Consider the following 13,473-nt stretch of genomic DNA (forward strand, 5'->3'; position numbering starts at 1 on the left):
AAGGGCCATAATAATCATATACATTGTATATTGACAAAATAAAAATTAAAAAAAAAAACAACTTATTAAGCACTTACTGCCAGGCACTGTTGCAGGCACTTGGGAAACATCAGTGAACACACACTACTTTCATAGATCTGTTCTTTAGAGTCACAGGTGCAGAAGAGCAAATCAGCAAGAGTGGAAAAGGCACAGACAATTGTAGATTTGTAGTATACTTTTATAAGGAGATAAACCACTTCATTGGGTAATAGTGATAACTAAGAAAATATTTATAGTTTGGGGTCCCTTGTGGAAGCATTAAATATATTTTTATTCCTATGGTGTTGTATTCCTTTAGATGTTAATTAGGAGCACTATGTCTTGAGAAAACCTCATTACCCACCTGGGGGAGACAGGAATACCATTTGTAAAATTACCGTCTCTTTTCTATCATGTTTAATCTTATAGGACTGATCTAAGCCAGGGTGACCCTGTTCAGGATCATTTGTTATTTAAGAAGACTCTCCTGCAAGTCTGGAAGATGATTGCCAGTCACAGGTAGGTCTCCAAAGTGGTAATAGGATTATGTTCAGAACTGAAGCAGTGACACATATTAGGGTTTAAGCATAAAAAGAGATATGGTCATCCTTCACCCAAGCCATAGTTTAGAGGCAGGCAGATCCTGTATGTAAGCCTGGTTTATCCATAAACATGCACAGCTGCTTTCACAAGTCTGTACAAGAAATAGTTGCTGTGCCATTTGAATTGCCACTAGAAATTGGTTCCTTTTACATGATAAAATTTGTATTCAAAATATATAGGGTGGTAACCCCCATTTTCTGCCCTTCTTGCCAAGGGTGATAAGTGGTGACTGCCTACCAACAAAATCTGCAGTCTCCCTCCTTCCATCCCATTTCCACTGGGCCTGGAAGATTAGCATTTGACTAACCCTGGCATATTCCTTATGTCACTCCTGGCTTGAGCCATGCATTTATGTGTATGCTTAATAGTGGCACTATGATAAATATGTATTCTTTATAGTAATGCTGCAATAAATATGAAAATTTCAACTCAGAAAAAAAAAATATATATATATATATGGTGGGTTTTCGTTTCTTTTCTTTTTCTTTTCAGAGACAGGGCCTCAGGAACTTTGAACAAATTACTGAGCCCTAAATCAGTATATTATAATAATGGTTAAATATTTTATAGTGTTTTAGGTTTGTTTTTTTTTTTTTTCCTTTTTGTCTTTTTTCGTGACCGGCAACGGATCGCAACCCTCAGTGTCACGCCCGTACCGGACCGGGACCCTCGGTGTTGCTCCCGTGCCTCGCTCAGCCAGTGAGCGGGAACCGGTCTGTATGTGGGATCCGAACCCTCGGGCGGGAGTGCCGCCGCGCTTCCCAAGCGGCGCACTGTAGCAGTGCGCCACCGGGCCAGCCCGTTTTAGGTTTTTTTTTAACTTTCCGTTTGGCAAGAGGGAACTAATAGATTTATTCCTAATGGTGCTCATAGTTTGCGTTTCCCTAAGGGAAATCTAACAAGCTCTGTAGTTCTAATAAGAACTCGGTATTTTTAAGTGTTTCTTGTTCACAGCCACTCTTCTCATTTAAAGTAAATTTCCAGGATTTTTTTTTTTTTTCCTTTTTGTCTTTTTTCGTGTCCGGCAACGGATCGCAGCCCTCAGTGTCGTGCCCGTACTGGACCGGGACCGGCAACAGGATCGCAACCCTCGGCGTTGCTCCCACACCTCGCTCAGCCAGTGAGTGGGAACCGGTCTGTACGTGGGATCCGAACCCTCGGCGGAAGTGCCACCACGCTCCCAAGCGGCGCGCTGTAGCAGTGCGCCACCGGGCCGGCCCTCCAGGATTTTTTATTTTTTTATTTTTTTTTATTCATTCTCTCTGGGTTTGTCCCTTAACAGGTTCAGCAGTCCATTTCTGAAGCCTGTGTCAGAAAGGCAGGCCTCAGGGTACAAGGATGTGGTGAAAAGGTCAGTGGAAAAGGGGTCAAGAAAGGTTGGTTGCTTTTATATCTGCCTTTTTATTTTTTATTTCCCATCTGTTAGATTCTTTCTTTTTTTTTTATATTACTTACAAGCTCAGGATATATTTTTACAGACCAACAAATTTGTGAAGTAATGGTGAGCTCAGTATCTTTATCTGAAAAAGAATGCAGGAGACAAAAGGATGATATAAGCTTTTTATTTATTTATTTATTTTTGCATTATTGACTTAAGTAATAAGATCCATTCATTATAATCTTAAATTAGCCTTTGATATCTGACACTGTTCTTTTGGAGCAAAACTTTAAAAGGAACCCTGTATTCAATTCAGACAGTTAGGTATAGGTATGCTAAGGCAAAGAGGTTAATCCAAATGGAAGTTACCAACATTGGTTGATTGCAGTATTTTGGATTTTTACAGTATAGTTCATCTAAAATGCTGTCATAAGGCCGGCCCGTGGCTCACTCGGTAGAGTGCGGTGCTGATAACACCAAGGCCACGGGTTCGGATCCTATATAGGGATGGCCGGTTTGCTCACTGGCTGAGCGTGGTGCTGACAACACCAAGCCAAGGGTTGAGATCCCCTTACTGGTCATCTTTTTAAAAAAAAATAAAAAAATAAAAATAAATAAAAAATAAAATGCTGTCATAAACCAGTGCAGTACTAGAGTATAAAAGATCTGGAAGAGGCCTTTGAGATCACCTTAGTCTATTTTGACTGGGTAATTTATAAACTAGAAATTTATTTCTCATGGTTCTGGAACCTGGGAAGTCCAAAATCAAAGCACTGGAAGGACTGGTGTCTGGTAAAGGTTGCTCTCTGCTTCCAAGATGGTGCCATGTTGCTTCATTCTCCAGAGGGGACGAACTCTGTATCCTCAACCCCTTTCATAAGGGTGCTAATCCCATTTGTGAGGGTGGAGCCCTCATGACTTAATCACTTCTCAAAGGTCACATCTCTTAATACTATTACATTGAGGATTAAGTTTCAACATGAATTTTGAAGGAGATACCATCATTCAAACCATATCAGACAAACTCCTTCATTCTGTAAATGAAGAAACTAAGGCTCAGATGTGGTCGTGAATTGTCTGTGATCAACAGTTAATCACAGAGCAAGAACTAAACCCCAGATTCTTACCTCCAGTTCAGTTTTCCTTCTGTACTGCTGTGCCTTCTCTTATATCCTTACTCTCTATCTTATTAGATATCAATTTATTTATCTTAATATTCACTTGACCCTTATTCTTTTCATTTCCATGAAAGGAGAAAAAATTCTTAGCTTTTGGTTTATGTAATAAAAGAAGTAGATTAAATACCTCATATATAACTGTACATTGTAAATAGCCAATAACTACTGCGCGAAACTGATCTTTGGAGCCCTTTACAGCTTTGGTGCCTGGGGCAAGCATTCCTCCTACAATAGCAGAGTGTAGTGGCCTGGCCTGTGGGCTCTGGATTTGGGCTGCGTCTGAATTGGAATCCAGGCTGTGTGACTTTGGGCAAGTGCTTAACTCTTTAGATCAGTTTTCTCATCTGTCAAATGGAGATAGTAATGGTACCTGCCTTAAATGTTTATTGAGAGGATTAAGTGAGGTAATATAAAAAGTGCTTAGAATAGTGCTTGGCCCATTGTAAATAGTCAAATGTTAACTGCTGTTGCTATTTTGTTATCTGATGAGGGCTGATATCCTTGTTACTATTTTCATTAAGAACTGGTGAGTTCTCTCAGACAGCATGTTAGGTCACCACATGTTCCACATGAAGGTTTGATTTCCTCTGGTTTCTCTTGGCCATCTGTAGACCCATGGATTTAACTACCCTGAAGAGGAATCTGTCTAAGGGACGGATTTGTACCATGGCCCAGTTCCAGCGGGACCTTATGCTGATGTTCCAAAATGCTGTGATGTACAATGACTCTAATCATCATGTGTACCATATGGCTGTGCAGATGCAGCGAGAAGTCTTAGAACAGATTCAGGTACTGTATGTAGAGAACTGCAAGATAAAGGAGAGTAGCCTCTGGAGTCTGATTTCGGAAAGTCTAAGAATAAGGGTGATGTTGAGGTGACCTTGTGTTCCCACAGTTTAGAGGTGATTCAAAGCCCTGAAGGATTGATGATGTGCCTGCCAATTTGGAAAGCTCTGAGCCTCTCTAGATCCAGCTTTAACAGATAATGAACTAGTCTAGGTAGGCAGGCAGCAATGAAGGGCATTCGAGAGAGCTGGGCATAGATAAGTAATTCCACAGCCTTAAGTCAGAGGGCTAAACATGCCAGACCAGAACAGAGGCTGTCCATTTTTTGGTTGCTACATCTGTTGATATTAATGTATGTTCACACTTTACCATTTTCAGGAGATAAGACATACATAGTAGGTAGAAGACATTTGAGGGTTTTTTTCTGGGCAGCATCATACTTAAAAAAATATATATATTTATAGTTGAATCTATCCTAAAAAAGAAAGAAAATTGTATTCAATCCTTTGTAGCTTTTAAAATTCCTAGCTTGTTATTTGTGCCATGACCTTGTAGGTGCTGAGTATTTGGTTAGACCAAAGAAGAGACTTAAGTAGTCTGGAATGAGAACCAGCCAACCCAGTGGGAGATGGAAAACCTGTTTTGTTAACCTGGAGCTGCTACCCTGACATTTTCTGAAGTTTGGACCTCTCTCTGTGAGACTCTAACCCAGAGAAGATCCTGGTATTTCTCTCTTGTTGTTTCTTATAAGAGTAATGCTTTAACTTACAACCAAGGAGTCAAAGTAGCCTGTGGACATAATAAAAAGAAAAAGTCAGATCACTGTACTAGCCTGCTGCTGCTGCTGCAAAAAAAAAAAGTTGAGATTTGGGTTTATATCATAAATGTTATCCACAACCTTGTTCCATAGGCTTAATTTAGAGGTAATTAGATGAAACCTTTCACTGGTGTTCTAAAAAATAAATGTTATTTCACAAACCAAAGATTGCTTTTTAATTATTATCGAAGCTGGGAAAAGAGGGGACAACATCATCTGGTGAAATAAGGAAGGTATTTGACATGGGTCTCTATATAGTCTGGAAGGGGATGGAGCAGGATGGGTGGGAGTGTGTATGATTTGTCTCATCATTTATAAAGTGGGGATAATTGAAGAGTTCGTCAGATGGGCAGGAGGATGAAATAAGATCAATTATGAGGAAAAGGTTAGAAAACATTTTCTAATATTCACAAGAATAAAAATGCCTGTGATCCCTTTTTTGGTTAATATGAACCAGCTGAGGCTGCAAAGCCTGTTGCTGGGATTGGCCCTCTGCAGCCACCGTTCCTCAGCCAGGGCTTCGGGTCTCCTAGCAACAAGTTGTGGTCGCACAGGAGGGGCAGGCGCTGAGGTGAGTGCTCAAAAAACGGCCAGACTTGGAATATGCGGGTGCAACCCGGAGAGTCCCAGAGGACCTGGGGGCCCTGTTTTGCAATAGGGCCCGACCCTATAAGCGGATTGGTCCCTGGGGGGTGGAGTCACTCACCTGCCTCTGGAGTGGCGTGCAGTGTTGCCACCGCCTGGAGCCTGCGCTAGTTCCAGGCATTCGGGTTGCTTCTTGGCCTCCCCGCGTTGGTGAAAGTGTGTACGAAAACCCACGGCTGGACGTGGACACAGTACAGAATGTATTATTGAAAACCTGCTTATAGAAAAACATGGCTGTTTCTACCTTTGTAAATTAATAAAATTAAGCACCTCATACTGCTATTCTTGATCACAATTACATTGAATTTGGGATGGGGGATACATGTCATTGCAGTTGATACCTGTCAAGAAACTTAAATTGTTCCCTGAAAAGCCAGAATGGAAATATCAATGCCCTCACCTCAGATATATGTAGAAAAAACTCTGGCCGTTATCAAACCAGATGTCGTTGATAAAGAGGAGGAGATACAAGATATTATTCTCAGATCTGGATTCACCATTGTTCAGGTAACTTTTGGGCACTATGATCATGCTTTTTTCCTCTTTGCTCCTTTTTATTTTTAATGCATATGTAAATATGCCACCCATTTCGATCCTTAGTGTTTAGCATTAAATTTAGGCTTATTCTGAGTTTAAAAGTTAGATGTGATAGATTTTTAGTTTTTTCACACTTTTGAAAAGATATAAATGAAAAGTAAAATTGCCTTTTCCTTCACATGTCCTTTCTCATCTCAAGTCCCAACCTCCAGAGAGAGGTAAACATTTAACACTTTGTTCTTCCAGGAGTTTTCTATGCACTCACATTTTTTTCCCCACAAAATAGAGCAGTCCTTTCCCCTGGGCCCCCTTCACCAAGTTCGTCATATAGCATTCCAGATCGTTACATCTGAATCTATCTCATTCTTCTTCCTAAACTCTGTGATACTCTCCTGTGTGTTAAAAACAATTTATTAACTTTATCTTCTGGTGATGGACTTTTAGGCTGTTGGTATTTTTTTCAGTTATTACAAACATTTAATCTTTTAAGCCTTATATTTGTTATGTAGTTGGTAAACATTGTCATTCTAAAGGTTTAAAAATGAATATAAAAGGTGTTAACGATTACCAACATAATTGATTTTTTTTTGGTGGTTGGCCGGTCTGGGGATCCCAACCCTTAACCTTGGTGTTACACCACTATGTACGAAACAAATTGTGCTTCCAAAGATAGGTCGAGGGATGGTGCAAGGAAGTGTAAAGAAATATTTAATACAATTAAACGACTCAGGTAAAGGTGAACTTTTCAGGGCTGGCTGGTTAGCTCACTTGGTTAGAGCATAGTACTGATAACACCAACTCAAGGGTTTGGATACCCTTACTGGCCAACACACACACACACAAACACACACACGGAGGAATTTTTTAATGTTAGGAAAATTGGGTAGCCACTAAAACAACAACAACAACAACAAAAAACCGTCAGATCCAGTATTATGTACCAATTCACTGGGAATTTCGGTCCCTGCAGCTACTTCCATGCTGCTCCTTAGACTCTGGGTTTGGATTCTGCATTCCTGAAGCTATGCTTCCAGGGTGCTCCATGTGTTTCCAAGAGCAACAGAAAATGAATAAATCTCTGCTAGCCTGCATGGGGATCTGAACCCTTGATCTTGGTGTTAAATCAGCACTGCACTCTGACTGAGTTTTATGTTAAGTATTCTATCTGTAGTTTTTATTAATATACAATCATATGTTTGCAGTTCAAAAAGATCTGTCATGTTTTCAAGCTCCTTTAAAAATTGTATTTAAGGGCCGGCCCGTGGCTCACTCGGTAGAGTGCAATGCTGATAACACCAAGGCCATGGGTTTGGATCCCATATAGGGATGGCCGGTTCGCTCACTGGCTGAGCGTGGTGCCGACAACACCAAGTCAAGGGTTAAGATCCCCTTACCGGTCATCTTTTAAAAAAAAAAATTGTATTTAATTTTCCTTCTATTTCTGGTAACCACTTAGAAATGATTGGGGAAAAATGAATGTGTGTGTCGGTTATAACTGTTTATATATGAGAATGGTAGTTAATAGTTGGATAAGAACAAAAAGTGACAACCTAATTCACTGAACATTTTAAGTTCACAATTATAGTTTGAGTTCTAACATTAAAAAAAAAAAGGGATTATGTACCAGGATGAACTGCAAGTGGATCTGAGATCAGATATTAAAAAACAATGTAAATTTTAGAATAAAAATGGATGAATTTCTTTTTATTTTTGTAGTGGGGTGGCCTTTTTTACTATGACTTAAAGTCTAGGAGCCATGAAAGAAAAGATTGATAAGACTATATAAACAAAAAAATTTCTGCATGACCAGATAAACACCATAAGCAAAGTCAAAACAGAAATGGCAAACTTGGGGAAAAGATTTGTAACTCATATAGACAAAGGACTAATCTCTGTACTATAGAAAGAGCCCCTAGAAAAAGATTTGTAAAACTGGCTAGAAAAATGGACAGAACATGTGGATGGTCACAGAAAAACAAACAGTTGTTAAATATACGAAAAGATGCTCAATCTTTAAGTAGGAAAAAAACAAATTAAAACTACACTGAGATACCATCTAGCAAAAATATAAAAGTGAATGGCACAACCCCTATCAAAAGGAATCTGGCAATTATCTACCAATATTATAGATGCATTTACCATTTGATCCAGTAGTCCTACTCCTGAGAATCCCTCTTACAGAAATTCTTGTACTAATATGAAGTGACATACAAGGTACTTGAAATAAAGAAAAGTCATGTTTTGTAATAATGAATATGCTAATAATAAAAAAATTAAATTGAAAAAAGATGAATTTTTCCATTAACATTTTGAAGTATCCTAGTATATGCAGGTTATTCTTTTTGCAATGTTGTTTATCTACCAGCAGAAGATTGAAAACAACCTGGCATTAGGAGATTGGTTAAACAAACCCTGGCAAACCCACCAAATTGAATAGTATGCAACTAATTGTAAAAAGAACGAGGAACCTCTCTATGTCCTGTTAAGGAAAAAAGCAAAGGTACAAAACTGTGTGTAGCAACCTTTTGTGACAGAAAGAAACAAAGTAGTATATTCATTTTTGTCAATATTTGCAAAACAGAACTGGGCTGCTTAGCTCAGTTGGTCAGAGCACAGCCTTGTAACACCAAGGTCAAGGGTTCAGATCCCCATAAGGGCCAGCCGCCAAAACAAAACAATATGTGCAAAATGAAACACTGGGATAAATAAACATTAAAAATAGTTGCCTATTGAGGGCAAGGAAGAACAGGATAGATTAGAACAGGGATGGTATATACCTTTTTATATTGCTTTGAATTTTTGAACCCTGTAAGTATATTACCTGTTAACTCTAGAAAAAAATGAAGTATACACGTAAAGATGTCCCATTTAAGTTTTTTAAGAAGGCCGTATTTTAAAAAGAACTAGTGAGAAACTTAAGTGGCTAGTGTTATTTATAAATTAAAAAATAAGTATAAATATATATAGCACTCTCCCTAATCACCAATAAATTTCAGACCAAAGAAAGCCATGGTGTATTATATGCTTTTTTGTTTTTTGCTTTAGTTGTAAAAATACATAACATAAAATTTACCATTGACCATTTTTAAGTGTAGTGTTCAGTGGCATTAAGGATATTCACATTGTTGTACATCCATCACCACTATTCATCTCTAGAACTTTTTCATCTCAAACTGAAACTCTGTACCCATTAAACAATAACTCCTCATATCCCCTCTCCCTCAGCCCCTAGAAACCACTATTCTACTTTCTGTCTCTAGAAATTTGATTATTATAAGTGGAATCATACAATATTAGTCCTTTGTCCTGTATGCTTTTAAAATAGGCTTTATTGTAGATGGGAATCCATTGAATTTAAGGCTTTCTTTTCCCATCTAGGGAAAATCTTCTGAAAAATGATGTATCTTTTCTGTAGGTGGCAGTCTTTCCTTTGTAACAAACCAAGGGTTCTGTTTCTCATAGTATTTGACATAATTGCTTTTCTTTGTAAAAATATTCAACCTAATTTCAAAAAATTTCACCTGATCTAATTTTAAAACAACCAATGGAATCATTGATTTAGTATCAACTTTAGTTAAAGATGAACCCTTATTTTTTAAAATTATGTCTCGTTAGCTAACCAGCACAGGGTAGCTTCCTCTACTTGTTAAGGGGCATGTGGCTGATAAGGTCTTAGTTGCAACAGATGAGATTTTATTTTTAAATTCAGCAAGAAAAAAAAAAAAAAAAAAAAAAAAAAAACGTGTAAGAATCATAAATACTGTCATGTCTTAATTTTAAATACTAGAGTCAGGGATTATGCTAAATCAGGTGCTCATGTAATTTCTCACATATCTTTAATTTCTTTATTATATGAATTTCAATATGAGAACAGATAGCAGAATCTTTTCACAGTAATTGGTCCTTGACTGGTGAGAATGCTACACTTGTCCAGCAGGGCCTGTTCAGAGTGTGCTGAGCCACCTATGTAAACATGTTCCTAAACTTCTTGCTCTGGGCAGTTTAGATACTGCACTACAAACCAAGCAGTTTTACCAAGTTTCTGAAACCTGAGGAAACAAGAGTTTTGGAAGGGACTTTAAAAGGAAGGTCACTTGGTGAAATTCACACTGTACTTTTCAGGAAAATCTGCGTTAATCATGAAGATTTTCAGCCTTCACCTAGTGACTTGTTTCCATGTCTCATCATTCTTACTCTAGCCAGTTCTTTGATGTCTACTTTGAATTCCTCTGTTATATTTTGAGCCTTTTCTCTCCTGATACACCATTAGTGGAACTAAAAAACAGCAGTATGAGATGATTTTTAAAGCACTCAAAATAGCTGCTTTTAGGGAAAGTATGCTACTTTCAACTTGGAAGAATGACTGACTCAGCTACCATGATTTTTGGTCAGAGCACAGCCTTGTAACACCAAGGCTTAATGACTCATAGTCTCTCATTTGTGAAGTCTCTATTTGTCTAAAATGTTTCATATTTTTTTCAAACTGAGAAGCATACAACTAACTGATTTTTCTTAAGGTTATAGTGAATAAACAAATTTAGGGCAGAACCAGAATAAAGAACACTCATGTTCAAGTGAAATACCTTATTACTGCATCGTTATACAGTATTTCTGAGTACTGTAATGAGACTAGATCCCAATGTAATGTAGGAAAATTTCACAATAAATAGGAAAATACCACAGACAAAGATGAATTTGGAATATTCTAAAGTCCAGTTGGTTTTTTTTTTTTTTTTGACCAGTAAGGGGATCACAACCCTTGGCACGGTGTGGTCCGCACCACGCTCAGCCAGTGAGTGCACCGGCCATCCCTATATAGGATCTGAACCCACGGCCTGGGCACTGCCAGCGCTGCACTCTCCCGAGTGAGCCACGGGGCCGGCCCCCAGTTTGGTTTTTTAATGTATATAGAGTATACATTCACAATGTGTCGATAATTGGAGCATTATTTACCTTTAGAAGGAGATATGATGAGCATGTCACTAACAAACCATATGCTGAGGGAGGTGACCAAACGAATCATTTTTCTTAAGTAGGCTAAGTAATTCCTCTTATTATCTTATTTATAGCATACATTTAATTATCGTGTCCTTTCTTCATTAGAGAAAGATAAACCTCAAATTAATAAATAGATTGGTACTAAGTTCAAATTATTAATGACTTAATGAGGCTATTATTGAATTGTCATTTTAAATGCTTTGTTGACTTTCTTCTTTCTCTTATAGAGAAGAAAACTACATCTCAGCCCTGAGCAATGTAGTAACTTTTATGTGGAACAGTATGGGAAAATGTTTTTCCCAAATTTAACAGCTTACATGAGTTCTGGACCACTTGTCGCCATGATATTAGCTAGACATAAAGCCATCTCTTACTGGAAAGAACTTTTGGGACCAAGTAATAGCTTCGTAGCCAAGGAGACATACCCAGACAGGTAATTTTCCTGAGGGTGGGGGAGTGAATGGAATTCATCTGTGAAAATGAAAAAAAAATCTGATTTCATTGTAATAGGAATTTCCTTCCATTTGGAAGTTTTCCTTAATCAACTTTTGGGGGAGGAGGAGGGAAGAGATGTTCATTTTATATTCTTTTTTCTTTTTTTTTGATGCCTGGATGGTACTAGGATCTGAACCCATGACCTTGGTGTTATAAGGCTGCACTCTAACCAACGGAGCAAACCAGCCAGCCCCTCATTTTATATTCTAACCATTTAAATGTCTATCTTAATACCATAAAAGAAAGGCCTCAGGGAGTGTCTAATTTATGGTTGATTGGCCTTATTCTCCTCTCATCCTTGATTAAACTGCCATTGAAGTAGAGTTTTTCATGGGAAAATTGGGTTGGTATTTTAAAAGAATATTGGTAATAAAGGGGCAGAAGTCCAAATTTTCAGCCTTATCACTCATGTCCGGAAACAAGAGGACATGGAGTTCTTTCACTTTTGAATATGCATTGCTTTTTTACTGCTCACAAAATAGCACTTCTTTTAACTCAGAGGACTCCTATTTTCACAATATATCCCTCCTGCAGATTTAAATATATTTGACCCTCATCTAAATAAATTTAAGCTTGAATTCAAAATAGACAAGCCTCCATATGTGAGAAGTGGCAATGCTTTTGTAAAATTCCCAAGTAAAATGCATATGTATAAAGTAAAATTGGATGGACAACATCTCTAACTTGCCTTTAGTCTAAGGGCAGTTTATGGCACAGATGACCTAAGGAATGCACTTCATGGGAGTCATGACTTTGCTGCAGCAGAAAGAGAAATTCGTTTCATGTTTCCCGAAGGTGAGTTATAGATGACTAATTTGTAAATTGTGTCTCCTTACTGTTTGCTTCTTTTATTTCGGAGATGTAACTAGGAAGGAAGGTAAGATTTTTTCTCCAACATATTTTATTATATTTTCAAGTTGTAGTTACTTTATAACTTGAAGCCATGAATGGACAACTCAACGCTTCTCTCAGAACTAAATTGTGTCCTCTAGGGAATCTTTTGAGAGAAGTTTTATTTCTTTGCTCCCCTCCCCTCCCCTCCCATCCCCTTCCTTCCCTTCCCTTTTCTTCCCTTCCCTTCCCTTGCAACTTAACTTTCCAACTTAATATCCTTAATTTAACTTTCCTTTCCTTCTTCACTCCCCTTCCCCTCCCCTCCCCTCTCCTCCCCTGTCCTTCCTGTCCAGACATATTCAGGGTTTCTCTTCTCTTCTGTGTTGTAATTCTTGCTAGTTATCCCTAATACATCAGTAAAGTTTGTTACACATGAATCTCTCTTGGAAATTATGATTGACTTGCCATCTTCTCTAACAATACACTGTTTGCCTAATAAAGTCTCATGCAGTTGTGAAAATAATTCTAGGCCCTTTTTTGTTTTCATCCTGTTATGGAAGTTATAAGTTTTTCAGAAATGGACATACTGAGGAACGGCACTGAGGTTTTTGGTTTCAATAGTATATTCAGAGCAGAAAGAAAATTTGGTGGTTTTCATTATGAAGAAAAAAAATGCAAAGCATTGAGCAGTTTTGAACTGGTTTTTGTTTGTTTGTTTGTTTGTTTTTTACACGTTATTTTCTCTAAGTCATTTAGGCCTATTCCTCACTATTTTCTTTTTCCCCTTGACCTTGGTGTTTTTAGCACCATGATCTCCTCAGTGAGCTACTGGCCAGCCCACCTATCTCAGTATTTACTGAAGATTCATCCAAAGAAAACTGAAAACTGTCTTGGAGATTTAAAGTTCCTGGTTTGGGGTTTTTGTTTGTTTGTTTTTTGAGAATTCACATTTTTTTTTTCCTTTTTGTCTTTTTTCGTGACTGGCCACGGATCGCAACCCTCAGTGTCGCGCCCGTACCGGACCGGGACCGGCTACGGGATCGCAACCCTCGGTGCTGCACCCGCACCTCGCTCAGCCAGTGAGCGGCCGGTCTGTATGTGGGATCCGAACCCTCGGCGGGAGCGCCGCCGCGCTTCCCAAGCGGCGCACTGTAGCAGTGCGCCACCGGGCCGGCCCCAAG

General features: G+C 38.5%; 2 protein-coding genes across 3 annotated transcripts in view; both read left to right on the plus strand.

Moving 5' to 3' along the window:
• Window positions 1–124: 124 nt before the first annotated feature.
• LOC103605400 (bromodomain-containing protein 8-like) lies at window positions 125–4,949 on the plus strand. Of its 2 annotated transcripts, XM_008589979.1 has the most exons (4): window positions 125–540; window positions 1,907–1,975; window positions 3,792–3,969; window positions 4,522–4,949. In XM_008589979.1, the coding sequence occupies exons 1-4, from the start codon at window positions 524–526 to the stop codon at window positions 4,570–4,572; spliced, it is 315 nt and encodes a 104-aa protein (XP_008588201.1). In that variant the 5' UTR covers window positions 125–523; the 3' UTR covers window positions 4,573–4,949. The 2 variants fall into 2 exon arrangements, with proteins under 2 accessions (XP_008588201.1, XP_008588200.1); XM_008589978.1 differs by having other exon boundaries at window positions 3,792–4,949.
• A 256-nt stretch (window positions 4,950–5,205) lies between these two features.
• The window catches only part of NME5 (NME/NM23 family member 5), a 32,935-nt gene continuing 24,667 nt past the window's right edge, over window positions 5,206–13,473 (plus strand). The window contains exons 1-4 of the mRNA XM_008589980.1: window positions 5,206–5,354; window positions 5,802–5,935; window positions 11,191–11,396; window positions 12,153–12,253. Of these exons, the coding sequence (XP_008588202.1) occupies window positions 5,807–5,935; window positions 11,191–11,396; window positions 12,153–12,253 (436 nt within the window). The 5' untranslated portion in view covers window positions 5,206–5,354; window positions 5,802–5,806. The remainder of the gene's footprint in view (window positions 5,355–5,801; window positions 5,936–11,190; window positions 11,397–12,152; window positions 12,254–13,473) is intronic.

The sequence above is a fragment of the Galeopterus variegatus genome, unplaced genomic scaffold, assembly GCF_000696425.1.
Source record: "Galeopterus variegatus unplaced genomic scaffold, G_variegatus-3.0.2 Scaffold5788, whole genome shotgun sequence".
Lineage (NCBI taxonomy): Eukaryota > Metazoa > Chordata > Mammalia > Dermoptera > Cynocephalidae > Galeopterus > Galeopterus variegatus.